The following is a 25968-nucleotide window of genomic DNA, read 5'->3' on the forward strand; positions in this document are numbered from 1 at the left end:
AAACAGAGACTCTACTGTAGTTTTTTCTAATTAAAATCCAGAAAATTTCATTTTGTCATGGAAATATTTTCAGAATTTCATTACTGGTAAAGTGAGTAGAAATATCTTTAGTATTTCTTTATAATCTTTATAAAGATTACTTTATAATTCTTTATAAAGTAATCACTTTACTGGTAAAGTAAGCAGGAATATCTTTAGGTGAAAAAACAATAAGAATGGAATATTCTGTTTATAAATTTAGATTCTCCTGAGAACTCACTTTAACATAGGCTGATCACTTCCAAAGGAACTCAGTAATGAATATTATCTTAAAAACTATTATTATGAGACTCCCAATTGCTTTTGAAAGTTGTTTTGCATACTTAAAGAGCTTTTCTTAATTATGAAATTTTGTAATTCATGTACATAATAAAAAGGATAAACAGTTGTATAAAAAACTTCAATTATATAGCTGTTACACATTGGCTGACTTCCTTAAAATAAACATACCATTTCATATGCTCTAATTTTCTCTTGCAAGAAACTAATTTGCATTTTGAAGTCTTCTTTCTTTTTTTGATAATCTTCTAATAAATGGTCTTGTTCTTCCAGCTGTTGCTGATGAGAGAGGATCTGCTGTTTCGCATGTAGTAAATCTGCAGCTGTGCTACTGTGAGTGCTGTTTCTTAGAGTTTCACTAGCCTGTAACTTGAAAACAGAAAGAAACCTCCAAGTTAAATTCTGAAGAGATTGCACCAAGAAGAGATGCCTTTTAGGGTATTACTTGGGCCACAACTGCTCTCTGGGAAATCTGCTAGATTCATAGGCTTGAAACTCCAGTAAACATACTGCCATAGCTTATCAGATGACTGTGGGCTGATCAATAAGATCCAAGCCGAACCAATACGATTATCTTTCCCACCGTAAAGCAGAGAAGGTAGTCTAGTGAGATAGCCAAGACTACGGCAAACATGCAGAAAGAAATGAAGACTAAAAAACAGTACTTCCTGAATTCCAGATGATTTTCCAATTTGTGATTCTAATCCCTTTTGGATGTCTGATTCTATCTTCTTCACCTTGCATTCTGTTTAGATAAGCTTGTATTCTTACATTAGATTCTTTTTGCTTAAGCTACCTTAAATTATTTTCTGTACTTGCCATCAGAAACTTGATTAATACTATTAGATTCTTACAGCTCTGATTAAAGGCAAATGGAACACTGTCTAGTTACCCTTTTGGAAACTAAAATAAAATCATAGCAAGGTTGGCAAAAGGTAGATGTGACTACATGTTAATTTCTGCAAAAATCCACCCAATCAAACTTAAAAGATTTTGTAGGTTTTCAATATATAGACAAGGAAGAAGTACAGAGAAAATAACAGCAAGAAACCAAGCAAGAACTAGGAGTTAAACTTCGGGTTAATGTAACAACAGGTATTCACATATTTACAACATGATACATAATAAGCAAATCCATTTTAAACTAACTTAAATTTGTTCTGAAAATTAACTTTAAAATAATTCATTACTAAAAATCTAATAATTTTGTTCTATTAGTAATACTTACATGCTGGAATTGAATCTGTAACTTTTGACTTTGTTCTGTCAACTCTAAGAATTCTCTCATTGTCTCATCCTTTTCTCTCCTTGCTTGTTGTAAATTAGCAGTGAGCTGGGTTATGATGCCATCTCTTTGCTTAATAGCCGCTTCAAATTCTTGTAACTAAAAGACATCAGTGAAAATAAAAAGTGCCACACTTATTTTTTTAAACAAAATTGATTACTACTATAGGTAACTATTCTTCAAAAACAATATTCAAAATGCACTGACAGAATTATGATAATTTTTAAGTAACCTTATCTATTCTTGTCCATATCTGAAAGATCAGCTTGCAGAAATGGGCTTTAATTCCAAATCAACTTTAAAAAAATTACTAGGTCTAACTTATCCATTGTATCTGCTTCTAGAAGGACAAGTGCCATTATATTTAGGAATGTCCCAATCTGTTCCTAGGCAACATCACCATAGACCTGTTCAATTCTCACTTGTTTCTGGAGAGGATGAAACTGAAATGTATTCTGTCATCCTCATCAATGGCCTTTTCCACTTTGTTTTTATAACTGACTGCCACAAACGCTTACTTTTACAAGGACTCGCTGACATTTTTAATGAGTGTAGGTCATCATATTCTGATGTGGTTTGCACCATAATTTTCTCTCCGGCTGATTATAGAAACACCTATCCTACCAAAGTGATGTCAGCCTAGCTATCTCATAAAGTTAAAAAATTAAGCAAGGTTGTTTGTGGTATATATAAGGACATGTATGATGAGATGACTTAAGTTACTATTTAAAAACCTCATCTTTAAAGAATGTACACACATGATCATTCAAATTTCTTATTTCTGTCTCAGTAACAAAACAAAAACAAAAGTACACATACCTGCTGCAGTCCATCACTCCCATAGGTGGCTCTCATTTCTTCTAGTTCTCTGTTCAGCTCTTCAATCTCATGCTGTTTGCCAGCCAATTCATTTTCCATCATCTCTAGGTGGGTCTGATTGTACTGTGCTCCATGTTCAGAATAAGAATCATCAGCACCAAATTCTTCTTCCTAAATCAATCCGAAATTTTTAATAATTCATACTAATAACATTCCTCAGGAAGAGGGATTTAAACACGGAATTCCATAGCAAAACGCAGTTTAAAATATCGCTTATCACCTCAGAGTTTACAGGAATGACAACTGCTTTGTTATTACTGTGATATAACCTTAAAAGCAAAAACAGTATATTGTGAAATCTGTTACAATTGAGCTTTTATAACAACAAAAGGTGGCTAATTTTGTTTTGTTAAACACTAAAAGCATTTAGAAATCACACACAGAAAGAAGTACATGCAGGAAAAAGCTTTGTTAGTGAGCCAGATGGTTTTAAATAGTGTAAAACATTAGTATCGTGAGAGTTTTAAATACTGTACCCTTAATAAATTTGTAGGCTTTTCTGTTCTCACCACAAAACTGCAACCATTTACCTGTACAAAAACAATTTCCTGATATATTATGATTTTAGAGAGAATTTTATTTAAAGCTAACAGTTACATTTCTGCTAACTGTATTCACGCATATCTTATGCACAGAGAAAATGCCTCATTGGCAAAAACAGACACAATGATTAAATTTAAATCTAAAAAGATATTATGATCATTTCAAATGCCAATGATTCCCAAAACATTTGAGTGCTTACAATGCAGAAAACACCACACTATACATTTTCATTTAAGTGAATTAAAGTTCTAAGAGCAGCTTCCAGTTTGCCCTCACAGGGGTAATTATAAACCTCAAGTGACTAAATTCTCATATACAAAATACTGCCTTATAATCATTTAAATAACTGTTTTTTGATTAAGCTCTATACATTTTGAAGTAAAATTGTTTACTGGTGCAAATTCACTGAAGGTTGGTAATCAAGTCAACAAGTATGAGATGAATAGCTGAGAAACAGTCTCCCAACTTTCCCAGTCATGCCAACCCTGAATAATGCAGATATTTTCCATAAGATATTATTGCCTCTCTCTATCAAAGATTTTGATGATGGGAAGAAGAAGGATGACAACATATGTCTCCTGGGTTGACCTGGCCAGAGATTAATTTCAGATCAATTAATCTATTTAACAAACCCTTATTTCCCTCAACAGTGCACAAAAGAACTTCACTTCTGCTTACATCTTAGTTATTCATAATTCTACATTAACAGAATCCAAGATAATAAAGTTTATACTGTTGGAATACATAGACTAGAATATCCCAGAGTTAAGATATGCACTACATCTTTTTAAAAGTGAAGATACTGTGGAGCCTGGCTGGCTCTGTCAGCAGAGCATACGACTTGATCTTAGGGTCATGAGTTCAAGCTCAGCCCACTGTGGGTGTGAAGCATACTTAAAATTTTAAAAAAAAGTGAAGATACTCGCTAAGAGTTCTGTAATAGAGTTTGATTCCTTGCAATTTGTGAAAACTGTTAGAAGACAGGAGTACTAACTCTATTTAAATTATTAATATCAAGTCACTTGAAATAATTTTCCAATTAAATCCTCCTAAATTTCAATTAGCTTTTCTTGATTCTGAAATGAAGTACTTTGATAAGCATCTACTAAAATTTTTAGTTATAGTTAAATGAAATGGATTTTATGAATATCTTTAAATATCATATTAAGCAAGGATACAACTTTAGGTGGAGACAATATAACTATAATAATTTATCAGTTTATAATGACTGTATCTAACACATAATATAGCCAAAGTTCAGCTTAATTTTTCTTTAATTTAAGAAAAATTACACTAAAAAAAACTCCTATGTATTGGCTTCTTAAACTTAATTATGCATTATTGTAACAAACATAAAAATCATTATTAATACTTTTTTAAAAAATTTAATACTGTTTAAATAGGTAATAAAAGATTATTCACCAAAACTAAACTAATACAAACTATATTCTGAAGTTAGAATAGAAATACCCAGCAGACTACTGGGATCATTAATAGTTAGCATTATTCTATTTTTTAATGTATATAATTATTTTATTGATATCTAAAGGGTAGAGCATTCATCCCTTCTTTTTTTTTTTTTAAAGATTTTATTTATTTGACAGAGATCACAAGTAGGTAGAGAAGCAGGCAGAGAGAGAGGAGGAAGCAGGCTCCCTGCTGATCAGAGAGCCGGATGTGGGGCTCGAGCCCAGGACCCTGGGATCATGACCTGAGCCGAAGGCAGAGGTTTTAACCCACTGAGCCACCCAGGCGCCCCTCAACCCTTCTTTTTTTTTTTTTTTTTAAAGATTTTATTTATTTATTTGACAGAGAGAGATCACAAGTAGGCAGAGAGGCAGGCAGAGAGAGAGAGAGGAGGAAACAGGCTCCCTGCTGAGCAGAGAGCCCGATGCGGGACTCGATCCCAGGACCCTGAGATCATGACCTGAGCCGAAGGCAGCGGCTCAACCCACTGAGCCACCCAGGCGCCCAACCCTTCTTATATTAATCTTCTAACACTATATCTGGTAAACCTTAAAATGAAAGTAAATTATTAACTTGAAACATGAAGATCAGATTGATAAACTCGGGTGAAGAAAAAGCCTTTTTCTTAGTGTCTTTTTTTTTTCCTGTGGCATTTGTCAAAGTTATTTAACCACTAGGCTATACTAATAAATTCTTTCTGAATTTACAGATTTATTCAATCTGTATGGACAACATGAAGACTTGGGAAAGTATAAGTAAGGTACATTTTCAAATTTAAAATGTTCTGTGTAGGTAAGTATCACCTCATAAAGATATCAATTCAGAAAGAATCAGAGGAAGATAATTTTTATAACCATAACATGGCCTTTACACCAAAACCTTTTCCTTCCAGTGGTTGTTAGTTTAAAAACACAAAAGACAAAAAAATAAAATAAATTAAAAAAAATAAAAACACAAAAGACTAATTCACTATTAATATCTTATCCTATTATACTTAATGTGGTACTATTTACATTCAAAAATATTAATAATGTGTATTTTAATAAAATAAGAATCTGATGGTTCAGAAAAGTTCATGAAAATTATAGGACTTCAATGTGACTCAGTGACTCATGGAATTGCAGCCAAGGAACTAATGAGGTTAAGATCATCCACTTAAAGTTAAAGCTGAGTATCAAATATACCATGCTGTACATCTTAAATATGTATGATTTTTAACTGTCAATTATACCTCAACAGAGCTGAGGCAGGGAGTGAGAAAAAGAAAATGAGGTGAAGTTAAAAAAAAAAAAAAAGTGATAAGGCTAAGTTTATAAAACTTTATGGCTATAGGCTATGTCTCTAACTCCAGCTAGTCATTTCATAAATATCATGAATTGTACAGGTGACTTGGTTAAGAAGCACTGAATAATCACATGAAATCCATAATGAGATTTTTTGTCCTACTATCACTTCATCTTTCCATACTTAGCAAAGCATATTTATTTACCTGTCATGTGTATAGTTTGCCTCTAGCATTTGCAACTTTCTCCAAATAACCCCACTCAAAGGGTATCCATAAGAATATTTCCTGTACATATGAAATGTCCCTTCACAGGGAACTGAGTAGACTATGTGTAATTTAAATTAATTTGTAAGAAGGGCATATTTTTTTTTAAAAGATTTTATTTATTTATTTGACAGACAGAGATGAGTAGGCAGAGAGACAGGCAGAGAAAAAGGAGGAAGCAGGCTCCCCGCTAAGCAGAGAGCCCGATGCAGGGCTCGATCCCAGGCTCCTGGGTCCATGGCCTAAGTTGAAGGCAGAGGCTCTAACCCACTGAGCCACCCAGGTGCCCCAAAAAGGGCATCTTTTATTCAGTCTGATTTCTCTGGCACATGTAACTGAGTGTATATTTATACAGAAGAGATCTCATTAAATATCATAGGTATCATAGGATAATATTAGCCAATTCTTTCTAGGCCTGAATCCATTATTCAATCCAATGAGAATACCAGCCAAAGTAGTCAAGAAAATTAAGTGTGTACCGTATCTATTTGCATAAAATTCCCAAACTAAGTAACATAATCAGAATCTGAAATCCTTTTGAGAATAATTTGTTAAAAGAATTCTCATCACACATTCCATCTATTTAGTGGGAAAATAAAGCACATTTCTGGGGCGCTTGAGTGGCTCAGTGGGTTAAGCCTCTGCCTTCGGCTCAGGTCATGATCCCAGGGTCGTGAGGTCGAGCCTCACATTGGGCTCTCTGTTCAGTGGGGAGCCTGCTTCCCTCTCTCTTTCTGCCTGCCTCTCTGCCTACCTGTGATCTCTCTCTGTCAAATAAATAAAATCTTTAAAAAGAAAGAAAATAAAGCATATTTCTACTGAAGAGCAGTTAAAAAAAACTGCAAACTTTGTTGATTATCTTGTTTATACCAAACACCATACTAAATATCAAATATAACCCTCACAACTACACTGTGAAGTAGATATCACTGTTTTACAGGTGAAAAAACTATGTATCAGAATTAAAGTGATGGGCCCGGGTTGATAACACCTTGGTGGTGATGACGGTGAAATCTGAACACAAGGCTCCAGAGCCTCTGTTCTTTTTTATTACCTTACTTCCCTATACATCAGAAAAATGACAGCAATATTTTAAAAACATACAGGATAATTATGTGGCCTACAATTCAAAATTGTAATTCTGAAATTTTAAAAATGCTCCAATGCAAACAAAGCCAAGATTATTAAACTTTGCAAATCTGGCAATCATAATGAAGTTATAATCTAGGAAGGAATTTCCTTTGGCAGGGAGGGTGTGATACTAAGAGATAATTCCTTAAAATTTCTAATAGGAAAATCTTAATGGTGATATTTATTCCTCAATTTACAAATTTGGCTTACTGATGATTCTTCTGCCTCCTGAAAAGGTGACTATAGCTTAGAAGTCCCTCATAATTCTAGCTCAGTCAAACCAGTTTTAACATCATTAACAGGAATAGCTAAAGCTTCAAAACTAGGCCAGAGTATCATGGATTCAACCAGGCTACACACTGGCAACCTTAATGAGGTTTTCAAACATTTCACAATCAATTTTTCTACTGTTTTCTATGGACAAAGAGAATATGTAACTTTGTCACAGAATAATTCATCATGATTCCAGGCCCAAACTATATAATATCAAAAAGGTTATGATCAAATCAGATCAATCTGTCAAAAATTATTTCAGAAACATCTTTTTTCAGTGTAATCTTCTAAGTAACTGTTTTTGTCCAATTATAAATCAGTCAATTTAGTTTTTGTGACCACCTTAAAAAGAGAAAGTATCAAAGGATATGTCACATAGTAAAGAGATGTCTCTTCCCTGAAATTTTTGTTTGGAAAAAAAAAAATACAAATGTATGTATAGGTATATATTTATTCATGTATATAACAAGAAAACATATGTTTGATTACATATGCAAATACATAGAAATTACACACACATACATGTAGTAAAGATTTCATGTTCAACAATGGTCAACATACTCTAACTTTTACTGTAGGAATTACATTTAAATAATACTTGTACTTTACTTCAAAACATATCAGATTTACTAGGTATCAAAGACAAATAGTTTCAATACATTCTTCTGGGCCTCATAATTCCCACCAGTTTTATATTACTGTTTTCAAAAAGAGAACTTGAAAACCACAATCTTTTGATGTCCTCACTTTTAAAAGCTGTAATAATAAAAATTAAAGTTATTCTCTTATCCCAAAGTGAGAAAATGGCTACATAAATTTTATCCAAATTTCACAGGCATATAAGAGATGGCTTGATCTATAGCCACTTGGCTAATAAAAAAATTCACCTGAGTGTAAAGAAGAAAAATGTATTTTGTGGAGTCCTGCCAAAGACATAGGCAGTTCAGGCACAAAAAATGCCTGAAACTTTCAATCAAGAAAGACAAACTATGAGAATTAAGGCATTAGCAAGAGAGAGAGAAGACGGCTGAATAGGAGTGTCCCGAGATCACTTCTCCCCATGAACACATCAAGGCTGCAACTACCTATACTACAATTTACTGAGAATGACCTGAAGACTAGCGAACAGCTCTTCCATAGCTAAAGACAGAAAGAAAAAGCCACATGGAAAAGGGTAGGAGGGGCAGAGATGAAATCAGAAACTAAACATCCCAAGCAGCAACCCACAAGTAGGAGATGTAACACAGGTGTGAAAGTCCTGCTTGAGAAGTGAGAGGCTCAAGCCCCACACTGAGCACCCCTCATCCTATTGATCTGCACTGAGAATATGAGCCTCCATAAATATTTGGATTTAAATGAGCCTAACTCTGGGACAGCGCAAGGCAATAAGAAACCAAGACTCTGTCTTAAAAGGCCAATATACAATAGCACCTGCTCAGAGACACAACTCAAAGGTACCAGTTTGAAAAGTGCCTGGACTATATCACATGGAGATTTATTAATTTTAGGGCATGTGCCACAGGGGCAAGGGGCAAGGGATCTGCAGGAAATTTCTCTGGGAATGGAAACGCTGGCAGGCACTATTTTTCTTGCCTTCCTTCAGCCCAGCTGGCTTGACACTGGTGGGCCCCCATTTAGACACACTCTCTTCCTAGCACCACTTACCCTGCCCTGCAGTGTCATTCTAACCAACCCAACTGCCCTGGTAAGCACCCTTCCAAAGAATGACTCCTGCTCTAGTATCTAAGAATAAAGCTAACCAAAAAGGTAAAGACCTGTACTCTGAAAGCTTTAAGACACTGATGAAAGAAACCAAAGATGACACAAATGAAGGGAAACATATACCATGCTCATGGGTTCAAAAAATTAATACTGTTAAAATGTCCACAATACTCAAAGTAATCTACAAATTCAATACAATCCCTGTCAAAATACCAATACCATTTTTCACAGAACTTAGGACAAATAATCTTAAAATTTGTATGGAACCACAAAAGACCCCAAATATCCAAAGTAATCTTGAGAAAGAACAAAGCTGGAGGGAACACAGTCCCAGATTTCAAGCCATACTATGAAGCTACTGTAATCAAAACAGTATGGTATTGACATTCAAATGTACACACAGATAACGGAAGAGAATTGAGAGCCTAGGGAAAAAAAAAACATGTTTATGTGGCCAATTAATCTATGACAAAGGAGGCAAAAATACACAATGGGGAAAAGACCATTTCTTCCATAAGTGATGCTGAAAACACAGGACAGGTACATACAAAAGACTGAAACCACTCCTATACCATATATAAAAATAAGCTCAAAATGGATTAAAGACCTGAAACTATGAAACTCCTAAAAAAAACCATGGGAGTAAACTCTTACACCACAGTCTCAGGAATATATTTTTAGATCTGTCTTGTTAGGCAAGGGCAACAAAAGCAAAAATAAATAACTGAAACTACATCAAACTAAAAAACTTCTACACAATGAAGGGAACCCATTAGCAAAACTAAAAGGCAACCTACTAAATCAGAGAAGATATTTGTAAGCGACATATTCATTTAAAGATTAACATCCAAAATATATTTTAAAAACCTCACAACATGGGACGCCTGGGTGGCTCAGTGGGTTAAGCCTCTGCCTTCGGCTCAAGTCATGATCCCAGGGTCCTGGGATCGAGCTCCGCATCGGGCTCTCTGCTCAGCAGGGAGCCTGCTTCTCCTCTCTCTCTGCCTGTCTCTCTGCCTGCTTGTGATCTCTGTCTGTCAAATAAATAAATAAAATCTTAAAAAAAAAAAAACACCTTAAATAAATAAATAAATAAAAACCTCACAACAGAGTGTATAATGCCAGGTGAAATAAGTCAGTTAGAAAAAAACAAATGCAATACGATTTCACGCATATGTGGAATTTAAGAAATAAGTAACAAATGACCAAAGGGGAAAAAAGAGACTGAGACAGATTAAGAAACAGACTCTTAACTACAGAAAATAAACTGATTGTTATCATAGGGGAGAGGAATGAGGAGGATGGGTGAAATAGGGGATAGGGATTAAAGAGTACACTTGTCATGATGAGCACTAAGTAATGTTTAGAATTCATGAACTGCTATATTATACACCTGAAACCAATATAACATTGTATGTAAACTACACTAAAGTAAAACACTTAATAATTTTTTTTAAGATTTTTTAATTTATTTATTTGACAGAGTTCACAAGTAGGCAGAGAGAGAGGAGGAAGCAGGTTCCCTGCAGAGCAGAAAGCCTGATGCAGGGCTCAATCCCAGGACCCTGGGATTATGACCTGAGCCGAAGGCAGAGGCTTTAACCCACTGAGCCACCCAGGCACCCCAATAAATTTTTTTAAAAATTTAACAAAAAGAACTCATAGCACTCAACACCAAAAAAGAAAGAAAGAAAGAAAGAAAGAAAGAAAGAAAGAAAGAAAGAAAGAAAGAAAGAAAGAAGAAAAAGAAAAAAAAGGAAACAGCTTAACAATCCAATTAAAAAAATGAGCAGAGGCCCTGAACAGACGTTTTTCCAGAGAAGATATACACATGACCAAAAGGCACATGAAAAGATGCTCACTGTCACTCATCATTAGGGAAATGCAAATTAAAAGATCAAAGACATATCACCTCCACTTGTCAGAATGGCTATTTAAAAAAAAAAAATCACAACGGAGTGCCTGGGTGGCTCAGTGGGTTAAAGCCTCTGCCTTCGGCTGAGGTCATGATCCCAGGGTTCTGGGATCGAGCCCCACATCTGGCTCTCTGCTCGGCAGGGAGCCTGCTTCCTCCTCTCTCTCTGCCTGCCTCTCTGCCTACTTGTGATCTCTGTCTGTCAAATAAATAAATAAAATCTTAAAAAAAAATAAGTAAATAAAAATAAAAATTAAAAGAAACACACAAACAAGAGTGGTAAGAATGTGGGAAAAAGGGAACCCTTGTGCACTGTTAGTGGGAATGTAAATTGATGCAGCCACTATGGAAAATAGTACGGCAGCCCCTCAAAAAATTAAAAACAGTTCTCTATGATCCACTAATTCTATTTCTGGGTATTTACCTGAAGAAAATGAAACACCAATTTGAAAAGATATATTGCATCCCTGTGTTTATTATTGCTTTATTTACAATATGCAGGACATGGAAGCAACCTAAGTATCCATCAACAGATGAATGGATAAAGATGATGTGGCATATATATATATGTACGTGCATATGTCTATATATGTATATGTATATACATAGATTTATATGATGGAAAATTACTCAGCCATAAAAACAAATGAGATCTTGCCATTTGTGACAACACAGACAAGTGAAATAGTCAGAGAAAGGGGCACCTGGCTAGCACAGCCATCTGACCTTGATCTTGGGGTCATGAGTTTCAGTCCCACACTGGCTGTAGAGATCACATAAATAAATAATATTTTTTAAAAAGTCAGACAGAGAAAGACAAATAACATATGATTTCACTTATATATGGAATCTAAAAAACAGAACAAACAAAACAGAAACAGACTCACAAATACAGACAACAGACTAGACTGGTGGTTGCCAGTGGAGAGGAAACACAGGGCAATGGGTGAAATAGGGAAAGGGGAGTAAGAGGTACAAACTTCCAGTTACAAAATAAATAAGCTACAGGGATGTGGAATATCCCACAACACAGGGAAGAGAGTTAATATTACAATAATTTTGTATGGTAACAGGTGGTAACTACAATTACTGTGGTAGCCATTTATTATGTATATAAATGTCAAATTACTATGTTGCACACCTGAAACTAATATTCTGTATCAACTATACTTCAATTTAAAAATAATGAATAAAAATAATTTTTAATTATGTTCAGTTAGCCAACATATAGTACAACATTAGTTTTTGATGTAGTGTTCAATGATTCATTGGTTGTATATAACACCCAATGCTCATCACAACACATCCCCTCCTTAATTTTTAAAAAAAGAATATAGCCATTATAGGGGTTGGGGGGGAAACAGGGTTGCTTTCATATGTAAGCCCCAAATTTAAAGTCACAAGGCCAGATTTTCTGAATTGCAAGTTGTGATTTTAAACTGAGATACTTCCTCTACAGGCAACTTTACATAGTATAAATCAGGTACTAATTTATTTATTCAACCCTGGTTATTTTCCTGATCAGATTACTAATAAGTATATTCCCAGCTTTTTTAAGCACATTAAACTTTTGAAATGTCAAAGTTTTTACTCCCATTTGCAATTCAAAACAGTAATCTGTTCACTTCAGAACATGAAGTTGTCTTTTTTTTGGTATTAGAAACCTACAATATGGGGCGCCTGGGTGGCTCAGTGGGTTAAAGCCTCTGCCTTCAGCTCAGGTCATGGTCCCAGGGTCCTGGGATCGAGCCCTGCATCAGGATCTCTGCTCAGCAGGGAGCCTGCTTCCTCCTCTCTCTCTCTGCCTGGTTGTGATCTCTGTCTGTCAAATAAATAAATAAAATCTTAAAAAAAAAAAAAAAAGAAACCTATAACATAACAAAACTTATGGAAAATACTGAGTTGCTGACCATTCATAATTTTCCAAATCCTCAAACTGTGGACCAAAGAAACAACAATAATATAGAAAACAATAATAAAAAGGTAACAGCATGGCATATATTTACTAATAACACATAATGAAGTTATTTCCTAATGTGGCCAATGTCTACATTAGCTTTTATCAGCTAAATTAAAAATCACTACTGCAGGGCGCCTGGGTGGCTCATTGGGTTAAGCCACTGCCTTCGGCTCAGGTCATGATCTCAGGGTCCTGGGATCGAGTCCCGCATCGGGCTCTCTGCTCAGCAGGGAGCCTGCTTCCTCCTCTCTCTCTCTCTGCCTGCCTCTCTGCCTACTTGTGATCTCTCTCTGGCAAATAAATAAATAAAATCTTTAAAAAAAAATCACTACTGCAGCATTAATTTCATCAAATGAATATATGTAATTATATAGAATTTGAGCATTTGTAAAAAGCATTACTCAAAATATGAAATAGTCTGTATAATAAAATATTTACTGTGTTTAATATGGAAACCTTATGACAATCATTAATCCTAAAATCTCAATATCATTTTCCTAGAGACTTAAAGGCCTCTAATTAAGGTATTCAAACAGATTTAAGATCTTAGTAATATGAAAAAAAATATAGAGAAATACATAACTTTCAGGTTTTCTAGGTCATTTACACTGCATTTTGTTATGCTATACTTCATAATATTTATAAAAATACATAAGCATGTGAGTTGCAAGAAATAAAGTATTAATAAGTTTCAAAAATAATACACAAAAAGTCAACCTACCATAATATTACTTATTCTTACCTCTGAACTGTAATCATCTGCTGTAGTTGAAATCTCACTTTCTGGCTAAAACAAAAATAAAAACCAATTACATTAAGAGCTTCCCCACCCCCAAACATGGTACTTTATTTATCCATTACTATTATTAACATGTGATAGAAAATTCACATAAAAATATCACTAAAAAACTAGTAAAAATTATTCAAATATCTAAAAAAAATTTTAAGCATGTGAATTTTATTTTATTCATTTTTAAAAATTTAAGTTCTATGCCCAACCTAGGACTTGAACTCACAACCCTAAGATCAAAATGTCACATGCTTCACCAAGTGAGCCAGCCACATGCCCCTAAAGCTTTAAAATTTTCACTCTATGAATCACAATGGCTAACTAACACATCTGATATTTAACATAAAGCATTTTTCTAAATATAAATGTATCAAGAGGCACTTTCACACAGGGTCTTATATACATATAAATCATTTGTAAGACAAAAGAACTAATTAAGATATCATCCTTCTAATTCTTATCTCTCTTTTAAATAAGAGAAACTCTTAAAATGTTACTCAAAAGAGTTCCAATTTCTTCAAAAAGAAAAATCACTGGCATGCCTGGCTCAGTTGGTAGAGCGTGAGACTCTCGATCTTGGGGTCGTGAGTCCAAGCCCCACACTGGGCTTAGAGATTATAAAAACAACAACAAAAAGTTTTTTAAAAAATCACCAAATCTTGATGCCAGAAAAGTAGTAACAACTTGAAGAAAAGTAACAATCTTTGTTGTTATTAACGCCTTTGCAGCTTATAAAACACTTTCTAAAACATTCCTGTTTCGTTCTTACATCCCTGGGATTTGGGTATGAAGTGAATGGCTTTTCTGAGCTTCCCTCAGTTTAGAACCACTAGAAAGTTTCCTCAAGGAGGAAACTTACATTTTCACTGATTCCACTGTTCACCCACTCATCTAATCTAAGAATCTCAATTTACAGGTGAGAAAAGAGACCTAGAGATTTCATCTTTTTCATTCAACAAATATGAACCATCACTGTCTCCTTTACCATCTATACTTGAGGAAATTTTATTCATCACTCAGTACCAAACTCTGCCTCCTCTCTGATGTAGTAAGTGATGCCTATTCTAAAATTCTGTCACAGGGCTTCCTAACTTATAGGACCTTCTTTTAAATCTAAAATACTTTCATGACATCAACTCTCATGATTGATTCACTTACACCTTTTAAACAGTTATAGTATATTGTATACTAAGAACTGGGTTACTAAGGATGAAATGGTGAACAAGACACTCTTTGCACTGGAAATGCTATAACCCCACTGAGAAGCCCAAACATTGATTTGTTATCCAGAGAAAGATAACAAATACCTCTGCAAACCACGCTAAACACCAGAGTTTTCATACCATATCACTATACGATGTATCATATCATTTCAGATTTCAACAAACAATTACAAGATACACAAAGAAAAAGTATGGCCCACACACACAAAAAAATGGTAGTCAGTAGAAACAGTCCTTGAGGAAACACAAATATTGGACTTAATATACAAAGACTTTAAACGAGCTATTTTAAATATAGTCAAATAAGTGAATAAAATTAAGTCTAAATTCCTAAAGAAAAGTATAAGGATACTGCCTTACAAAATAAAGAGTATCACTATGAAAGAACCAAAGAGGGGCGCCTGGCAGGCTCAGTTGGTGGAGCATGCAACTCTCGATCGCGAGGCTGTGAGTTCAAGCCCCATGTGGGGTATAGAGATTACTTAAAAAAAAAAATTTTTTTTTTAAATAATAATATTTTTTTTAAGATTTTATTTATTTGACAGAGACAACAAGTAGGCAGAGAGGCAGGCAGAGAGAGATGGGAGGAAGCAGGCTCCCCACTGAGCAGAGAGCCAGACATGGGGCTTGATCCCAGGACCCTGAGATCAGGACCTGAGCTAAAGGCAGAGGCTCAACTCACTGAGCCATCCAGGCACCCCATAAAATAATAAACTTTTTTAAAAAGCAAAACAACAAATGAGAAACTCATTAGAGGGGCTTGACAGATCTGAGGAAAATCAGTAAACTTTAACATATAGTTTAACTGAAATTATGCAGTCTGGGGAAAAGATTAAAAAAGAATGAAGAAAAATGAACAGAGCATGAGAATCTGTGCAACAATATCAAACATACTAACATGCATAATAGGAGACCCAAAGGATGGGACAGAAAGTAGATGGAATATATGAGGATACAATGCCCCAAAACTTCCCAAATTGGATGAAAAACACTAACCTACATACCCAAGATGCTAAAAAAATTCTAAGTAGGAAAATCTCAAAAAGATCCACTCTTAGCAAATCCTTAACACCCCTGACCTTTTGAATAAAGCTCAAATCCTATATATTATCTAAATCTTTGTTCCCATATAAATATATTAAGGTACAATCCAAATTATAATTATTATCTGTCTCATCTACCACTCTTTCTCCTAAGCATCCCGGTTTTCTCTACTCCTGGTTTTAGTTGGTATCTCCATCCCACCCACAATTCCAATCCACTTTTAAATTGTCCTGCCTCATCTTATTCTGGAAAATTATACCATTAAAGAGAGAAAGAACACTAGCTTTTATTTTGGGCCTTCTATGGGCCAGGTGCAATCTCCTGCCTCTCACCTTTACCACCATCCCATCCCTATCATTCTAATACATTTAAAACTAAACTTCCTACAGTTTCCAAGTCACATCATAACTTCATGTTCTTGTGGATGTTGCTTCTTTATCACAGAGTTTGCCTTGCCTACTGCTTTGCTGATAGCTAATACTGATTTAGCATTCCCCCAAATCGTGGTACTCTAGGGTACCATACGCAATTTTGTTACCATAGCTGTAATCAGAATACACAGACTATCTTACATCTGCTTTCCCCACTTGACTAACTTTCCTAAAAGACAGAGAATGTCACATTTACCCTTGTATCCTTGGTGCTGAATCCTTGATGTTATTACAGCTGTTGTACTACAAATGTTTATTGAATCAAGCTCACAAAAATTGCACAGGGTGATAATGAGTGTTGTCAATTACAACTTTCCAGTTAGAATTCTAATTTTCAAAAAATCTAGATGAATACTTACTTCAACAGAGAAGACCTCATCACGTTTGATTATTGTGGATTCAGGAGTCACGGCTGTTCCTACCCTCTGAGAACTATTTATGTACATTTCATCACTCTGTGAGTGCTCAATATTCAAAGCATGGTATGTTGACACATCATGTTTGCTGCTTGAAGTTTTCCTCTTTTTTTTCTGCTTCTTAGAAGGATTCTGCCCATCAGACTGAGCTTTCCTTTGTCGAAACTGGGCAAGCTACAGAAAAAAAGACATTGTCCTTATCATTAGAGATACTTTTTCTTTAGCACCTCTGTGAAAAAAGCAAGCATCTTTGGAGTCATTTTCTTTATAAGATCAAACCATCATTAAATGATAACTAACTAAAGGACAGGTGTTATAGTCCTTGAAACACCTACTGAATTGCAAAGAAATTAGGTACTTCTTTATAACTACTATTCAACTACTAAGAAATGAAAATGTCACGTCTAAAGAAAAAAATTAGTCCAGAGTTGCATAAAATAGGGAAAACAGGTACTTCTACTGCTTGGTGAGAGTATAATCTATCTTAGATTATACTATTGTTAGATTATTCAAAATTATACAAAAATATAAGAGGTCTAAATGTGTTTACCTTGTGAAATTTCTGGGACTTCTACTAATTTGTACTAAACGTAATTAGTCCATGCAAAAGATTTAGTTTTACAAATGATCACTGAAGCCTTGTTTCTAACGGGAAAAACACTGAAATAATTTAAATGTCAAACAACAGTGCTTCCTATCTCCTAATCACTTTCATATCATCGTAAGGATTTCTGCCATCTCCTAATGCCATGCATACATATTAACTTACCATGTTTTAACTAGTGAACTTATCTAAATTTATTTTAAAAGGAGATTTTCTATTCCAGTATAAATTAAAAGCCAGTATCACTTGTGATTTCCTTAAAGGAAATAGTAAATAGAAATGAATATAATGAAAACTAACACTACATTATTAAAATTTTAGTTAGGTATTACTGCTGAAGGTGATAAGATAAACAGGCAAGTGTTAAAGGAGTATTAAGGATATATGAGCATCAAACAGACTTTTGGCTAACTGTAATCATATTGACTAAAAAAAATCCTGGAAAAGTATTAACTTCCTTATGATACTACTCACTATTATTTAATATTGGATCAGGCCATCACCTAAAATATCTTAAAATATATATATTTTTTATAATAGTATTTATTTGACAGAGATCACAAGTAGGCAGAGAGGCAGGCAGAGAGAGAGAGAGAAGCAGGCTCCCTACTGAGCAGAGAGCCCGACGCAGGGCTTGATCCCAGGACCCTGGGATCATGACCTGAGCTGAAGGCAGTGGCTTTAACCCACTTAGCCACACAGGCGACCCAAAATCTTAAAATATCTTGTCACCAATATCTTGTCACCTAAAATCAGAAGTATGCATTACATACTTTGGGTAACACTGGATTAACTCAATTAAAATTATGTTAATGCAAACAATTTTAAAGATGTTTATATAAAGAGTATATATGGAAAAATAATAAAGATGTTTAGGACACAGTGGTATATATAATATTGCAACAGTATATTTTTATAATAAAAGGAAAATGGTGTGCATCTCTTTCAACTAAGACAAGCAGGGCTCAGTCTCACAGCCTTCAGTAATTCTAACTAGCTTGAATTTTAATAACATTGTGTATATAGGCACAGATAAATTCTGGAAGAATATAACCACAAATTTGGTATCCCTACAGAGTGGAGATTATAGGTATTTTCCTTATCCTTACTTGAAATTTTCTTTTTTATGCAACACATTTTCTAAATTTTATATGAAGTAACTAACCACCAATTCTTAAATTTAATTTGAGCTGCTTGATCACTGAGAGAACAAAAACATAAGAATAGGTGTAAGCTGCGTTGTACCTTAAAATAGGAAATCTATTACCAGCATATTAATTATATAACTATTAGTTAGACCAAGCATAAAGACGGCCAGTAAATTTCTTATGATATTAAGTGTTAAAACAGTCTTAACGATGTTGGTATCATTAACTTATCAAAATATGTGACAAATACAAGAACTTAGAGAATAAAACACAGCATATTTTATACTTATTTTGTCTGTTGCAGATGAAAAGGATACAGCATAGCTATGCCGTAGTGATTATATAATAAAGACATTTAACTCATAAGTCGGAAATATCTAATCAATCACTGACATTGTAAAATGTAAAAAAATATATCACATTAAAAATTTTCCCTAGTTTATTTAGCAACTAGCCTGTTATTCTACCTCATGTCTGCTTAAGGAACAGATGCAAGACCAGTTGCCTCTATTTGTACATTATTAAGCTGCTGGAATGCATTTAAACTACTTTGGAGGATAGTAAATTCATTCTTAAAAATAAACCAACTGAAACACTATTACATATTATCTGAAAATAGAATCAAAAGTCTAGGCACATCATTTTAAAAAGATTCCTCAGAACACAAAACCAAGAAAAATACTAATAATGACATTATTGGTATTTAAGTTCAACTTCAGAAACTTCTTAAAATTCCATGTTGTCTGTGTTAGAAAATATGCCCAGAGAGCACAGAATATAGATAAAGATGAATATTCTGTGTAAAATCCTGACTTGTTGAATTATATACATAATTTATATTTAATTATTTTATGTACAAATACCTAACAAAAGAGAAAACTAAAGCTGTATTTTTAAAAGCTTGATTTTTTAAAAAACACCTCTGAGACAACAGTATCCATTACCAAATGAGAAAGTTATTGATAGTGAATAAAAAGCAGAATGGTTCTTGGGGTGCCTGACTGGCTCAGAGGAGCATGTGACTCTTGATCTTGGGGTCATGAGTTTGAGCTCCACTTGGGAATAGAGATTACTTAAAATAAATAAATAAAAATTAAAGAGTAGGGGCGCCTGGGTGGCTCAGTGGATTAAGCCGCTGCCTTCGGCTCAGGTCATGATCTCAGGGTCCTGGGATCGAGTCCCACATCGGGCTCTCTGCTTAGCAGGGAGCCTGCTTCCTCCTCTCTCTCTCTGCCTGCCTCTCTGCCTCCTTGTGATCTCTGTCAAATAAATAAATAAAATCTTTTAAAAAAAATTAAAGAGTAGATTTTTTTTTTATGGTGTTTAGAACAAATCATTTCTAAGGACACAGAATTACCAAGACATTGTTTTAGGCCTTGTACTGATTATACAAAGTCATACTATTTTTTTCAGAACAATTAACTAGAAGGTAAACAGCATGAGGGTAAGGACTTCTGTTCAGTTCTATATATTCAAAGTCTGGAACAGTACTAAAAAAATACATGTTGAGTGAAATAAGATAACTTATCTTTTTACAGAAAAATCACCACTAAAAACATCACTTTAAGCACTGTTCCAGAGAACCAGACAATTAAAATACAATATAACAGGCATATCTAATTCTACTATCTAGAAAAGTTTCATGGTCTTGGAATTAAAATCGGCAATTAAATGAATCAAAACACAAAATAATCCCTCTCATCATCTCTTTCTAAAGGCAAAACAATACAAAGCAAGACAAAATTAATTCTCAAAAATAATGCCCACGATAGTTTTTTAGCAAGAGTTCTATTTCATAAAAATATACATAGAACTTTACAACTCAACACCAAAAAAACAGACTAAAAATGAACAGAGGTTCTGAATAGAAGTTTCTCAAAGAAGACACACAGATGGCTAACAGTGCATAAAAAGCTACTCAACATCACTCATCATCAGGGAAATGCACTCATCATCAGGGATATCACAATGATATCACTTTACTCCTGTCAGAATGGCTAAAATCAAAAACAAGAACAATAGAAAGTGTTGCTGAGGATGTGGAGAAAATGGAAACCCTATGCATGTTTACTGGGAATACATATTGACACAGCCACTGTGGGAAACAGTACAGAGATTTCTCAAAGAAATGAAAATAGAATTACCATATGATCCAGTACTTCCACTACTGGGTATTTACCCAAAGAAATTGTAAACACTAATTAAAAAAAAACACATAGACCCAATATTTATTGCAGCATTATTTGCTATAGCCAAGATACAGAAGCAACCTAACAGTTCATTAATAGATAAATGGATAAGAAAGATGTGGAACAATATACAATGGAATATTACACAGCCATTAAAAATGAGATGGTGTCAGTGGCTTAGTTAGGTGGGCATCTGACTTAATTTCTGCTCAGGTTATGGTCTTGGGTTGTAGGATCAAGTCCTGTGTCAGGCTCCGTGCTAAATGTGGAGCCTTTTTGGGATTCTGTTTCCCTCTCCCTCTGCCCCTACTCCAAATAGAGAGAGAGAGAGAGAGAGAAAGAAGATCATTTGAGACAATGTGGGTAGCCTTGGAGGGCATTATATTAAGTGAAATAAGTCAGACTAAGAAAGACAAATACTATATATTTTTACTCATATGTGGAATTTGAAAAATAAAACAAACAGAAAAAAAGATAAAAAACCAAGACTCTCAAATACAAAGAAATTGTAGAGGGGAGGTGGGTAGGGAGATGGGTGAAACAGATAAAGGTGAATGAGAAAACACTTGTATAGGCATAGAATTGTTGAATCATATTGTACAACTGAAACTAATAATGTTAATGATACTATTTATTTTAAAAATAAATATATAATGCCCAGAATAGCTTTTCAGCAAGAGTTCTAGTTCATAAACATGCGAGAGGCGTAAGATCCTAAGCCTAATTCCTTATACCTATCTGAGCTATTTTTATTTTAAATCTGAACAGTGGCAAACTAGCAGATAAGCAAAAATCAGAAACTCTACTCAATTAGCTAATCATCTGATATTGAAATGATAAACTTTAAATTACTGGGAAAACATTTATTCTAAAACATGCTGAAAATTCAGACTACGGCCATCTGTGTTTGTCATTTGGAAGCCAATTGTAAAAATGTTAACATATGTAGGCACAGAAATAGTTTCAAGATTTACTGGAAAGATATCATGTCCACATACACTTGTCTTTCAAAACTAATTCAAATCTCAGTATCTTACTCTGACCAGAACATAAATAAATGACTAAACGAAAATGATAATTTATTCCTTAAGTTCAATATTTATAACTTTGTATGTAATCATTCTCAATAAAACAAAGAACTTAAAAAATGCTGTATAAAAACATGCCAAGCTTTTATAATGGCACTCCAAAAAAACTACAAATTATAACCTATTTATCAAGTGTTCACTGAGTGTTAACAATGTGGCAGGGCCTGTGTTAGACACGAATCAAAATATATGGTCCTACTAATAGGATCTATTAGTCAGGGCCAGCCTATCACATCACTGAGTTGTGTGAAGCAAATAAGATAAAAGTTAGTGTACAATTTTATAATCAAAAGTACTCCTACATATCTTTAAGGAGGTGGTAATGGGAGTCTCTCATAGCCTGATTTTCTCAAAGACAATTTTTTTAAATAAAATTTTTCTTTTTTTTAAATTTAAATTCAATTAGCCAAGATATAGTAGTACATCATTAGTTTCAGATGTAGAGTTAAATAATTCATCAGTTGTGTATTACACCCAGTGCTCATCACATCTCGTGCCCTCCTTAATGCCCATCACCCAGTTACCCCATCCCTCTACCCTCCTCCCCTCCAGCAACCTTCAGTTTGTTTCCTAGAGTTAAGAGTCTCATGGTTTTTCTCCCTCTCTGATGACTTTCAAAGGCAGCTTTTTAGAAGAGGTGTGGTGTGGGGGTTGAGTTTTATATCTGTGAGGATATCTTGGCATATGATAAATATTAAATAGTTTATTTATTTAAAAAATATTTATTGACTGCCTATCATGTATCCAGCACTGTGTTAAAGGCAATACAGGTAGTAATGAATCAAACAGATACACACCATACTCCCATGAACTGTAATTCAGGTTGGAAGAACAAATAAAACAAATATAGATAAACACAAAAATATATAATTTCAAGAGATAAAAAATACCTGGAAGATAAAGTATAGGTACTAGAGAAAGCCTACAATGGAGAGATTTAATTTGGTTGGGGATGCTGGGAGAAATCAGGAAATACCCCACTGGAAATAAGAATATGAAAGCTGAGATTTGAAGATAAATGTGAGTACTTGTCTAAGATCATAATCAGCTAAGTGGCAAAATAGAACAAGAACAACTGACTCCAAATCCAGTATTTTTTCCACTATACCAATTTATATTCCGTGCACTGAGTTCCCTTTTTTCCTTCATTTATCATTGTACTTCAAATCCTAGGACACTAAGTTCAAAGTCATGTATACATGAAATCTCCAAACCAAGAAATACTTTTTTTACAAAACTGGGGGAAAAAAACACATCCACAACAACAACTACAACACACACACACACACACACACACACACACACACGCGAGAGAGAACACTGTAAAATATTTTTAAAATGTTATCTAGTCTCTCCAGTTTCCATAAACAGCTGTAAGTTGAGCCATTTTTGCTGTAGAAAATTTAAGAAATCCTAATTAATTCTAATTACAGTGACTATTTGTACTTGTCAGTGCTGCCTTTAAATCTTTTTAATACTCCTTAATGAATGCTGCACAACAATGTTGTACAAACTTACAACAAAATTCCAGGGGCCTAACTATGTAAACAAAAAGAAGATTACAACAGTTGACCCAAAGACAATTTGTATGTAGGCCAACTGAAAAGCAAAGAAGACAAAAGCAATATTTTCCAATACTATCACAAACTACTGGAAAATAATGGTGCCAAAAAACCCCAAAAATATCAGATATGGAAAAGACCTCAGAACTTTACATTACTGAGCTGTAAGTCTTCCTTATATCCTATAACCTCATTCAATGTAGATTTTTTATTAGTTTTGGAACACTCTATGTTTAAGAAGAAAACAGATCCTGAACTCTAAGGAATCATCTTAATTTTGCATATTTTAACACATTTCATTGTGTGGCACATAGCAGACACAAATGTTTGTTGAATGAAAAATATTATTTCAAAAAGAATATGGATTACATATGATAGAGTACCAAATCATTATGTGTCAAAAGAGTCTAATAAGCTAGCTTTGTGACACTGGACAAGATACTTGACCTCAGCAGAACTCAATTTCTTCAACTGTACAATGAAGAGGTAGGTTAGAAGGACGTTTTAAGATTTCTTCCAGTTTGGGGACACCTGGGTGGCTCAGTGGGTTAAAGCCTCTGCCTTCAGCTCAGGTCATGATCTCAGGGTCCTAGAATCGAGCCCTGAATCGGGCTCTCTGCTCAGCGGTGAGCCTGCTTCCTCCTCTCTCCCTCTCTGCCTACTTGTGATCTCTATCTGTCAAATAAATAAATAAAATCTTTAAAAAAAAATAAAAAAGATTTCTTCCAGTTTTGGGGCACCTGGATGGCTCAGTCAAGCAAGTGTCCAACTGTTGGTTTCAGTTCAGGTCATGATCCCAGGGTCGTGAGATCTAGCCCTGAATTAGGCTCCACGCTCAACAGGGAGTCTGCTCCAGACTCTCTCTCCCGCTCTCTCTGCCCCTACCCTGCTAGCATGCATGTGCCTACACACACTCTCTCTCTCAAACAAATAAATTTTAAATAATAAAGATTTCTTTCACTTTTAAGGGCTCTCTTGAAGAATTGTTTTCAACTTTTCCCTATCCTTTCTCCTCTTCCTACTCTCCATTATAAAGGAGGAAAAGCTAGAATTTTACATTATAAGAGCTTTTTAAAATAAACTCTTGCTAGGGCACCTGGGTGGCTCAGTGGGTTAAGCCTCTGCCTTCAGCTCAGGTCATGATCTCAGGGTCCTGGGATCGAGGCCCACATTGGGCTCTCTGCTCAGCAGGGAGCTTGCTTCCTCCTCTCTCTCTGCCTGCTTCTCTGCCTACTTGTGATCTCTCTCTCTCTCTCTGAGAAATAAATAAATAAAATCTTTAAAAACAAAAAAACTTTTGCTTGAGGGGTGGCTGAGGGGGGCGCTCACTTGGTTAAGCATCTAGCTCTTGGTTTTAGCTTAGGTTACAATTTCAGGGTTGTGGGACTGAGCCCAGTGTTGGATTCTGCACTGGGTGTACAGCCTGCTTGGGATTCCCTCTTTCCCTATCTTTCTATCCCTCTCCTCTCCCTCTTTTAAAAAAATAAATAAACACAAACAAATAAAAACCATTATTTGAAAAACAATAAACAGTACCTATTATTAAATGATCCTAAATGAAAAAAGATGATAGATATGGAATACAAATTAGAATGATTACTTTATAGGGCTTAGAACAAATCTCTAAGTACATAAAATTATTAAAATATTATTTTAGGCTGTTACTGACTATACGAAGTTAACTTATTTCAGAATAACTAGATGTTAAACTCCAGGAAGGAAGGGATTTTTAATCAAAATCAAAGCCTACATAATACTCTAAAAGTCTAGAAGAGTGCCTACACATAGGTTCTCAATGAATATTTACTGAATAAAAGAAGATAATTTATTTTTTTAAAGGGTTTATCTGACAGACAGCGAGAGAGGGAACATAAGCAGAGGGAGTGGAAGAGGGAGAAGCAGGCTTCCCATTGAGCAGGGAGCCCTATGGAGGGCTTGATCCCAGGACTCTGATCATGACCTGAGCCAAAGGCAGATGCTTAACGACTGAGTCAACCCGGCGACCCAAGATAATTTATTTTGTATAAAAAGAGGCACCACTAACAATAATTTTAGGCATTATGCCTCAGAACTTCAGAACATCTGTACAGTTTCTTTAAAAAAAAAAAATGGGGTGCCTGTCTGGCTCAGTCAGAAGTGCAGGTGACTCTTGATCATGGGATTGTGAGTTCAAGCCCCACACTGGGTGTAGAGATTATTTAAAATATTTTTTCTTGAAAAAGATGATGTATCAGGTCTATGGTTACATTATTGTATAACCATACAATGTAACTTATGTAACTGTCAAAAATAATGTTTTCAAAAAAAATTTTAATGTGAGAAAATGTTCTCAACATAAAGTCAGGGGAAAAGAAGCCCAAAACTGCATAGAGTATGATTCAAATTAAGTTTAAAAACATACATAGAAACGAAGAATCAACAAACTAGTAGT

At 34.6% G+C, this 25968-nt stretch overlaps 1 protein-coding gene across 7 annotated transcripts in view; it reads right to left on the bottom strand.

Moving 5' to 3' along the window:
• AKAP9 (A-kinase anchoring protein 9) overlaps positions 1–25968 on the bottom strand; it is a 194756-nt gene that overhangs the window by 117706 nt on the left and 51082 nt on the right. For 6 of the 7 annotated variants that reach the window (XM_032305898.1, XM_032305897.1, XM_032305899.1 and 3 more), the window contains 6 exons: positions 16890–17120; positions 13785–13829; positions 2959–3012; positions 2423–2593; positions 1547–1702; positions 490–687 (listed from right to left, as the gene is read on the bottom strand). In XM_032305898.1, coding sequence (XP_032161789.1) covers positions 490–687; positions 1547–1702; positions 2423–2593; positions 2959–3012; positions 13785–13829; positions 16890–17120 — 855 coding nt within the window. The remainder of the gene's footprint in view (positions 1–489; positions 688–1546; positions 1703–2422; positions 2594–2958; positions 3013–13784; positions 13830–16889; positions 17121–25968) is intronic. The other variant, XM_032305901.1, reaches the window with a different exon arrangement.

Source organism: Mustela erminea, chromosome 11 (assembly GCF_009829155.1).
Source record: "Mustela erminea isolate mMusErm1 chromosome 11, mMusErm1.Pri, whole genome shotgun sequence".
Taxonomy (NCBI): domain Eukaryota; kingdom Metazoa; phylum Chordata; class Mammalia; order Carnivora; family Mustelidae; genus Mustela; species Mustela erminea.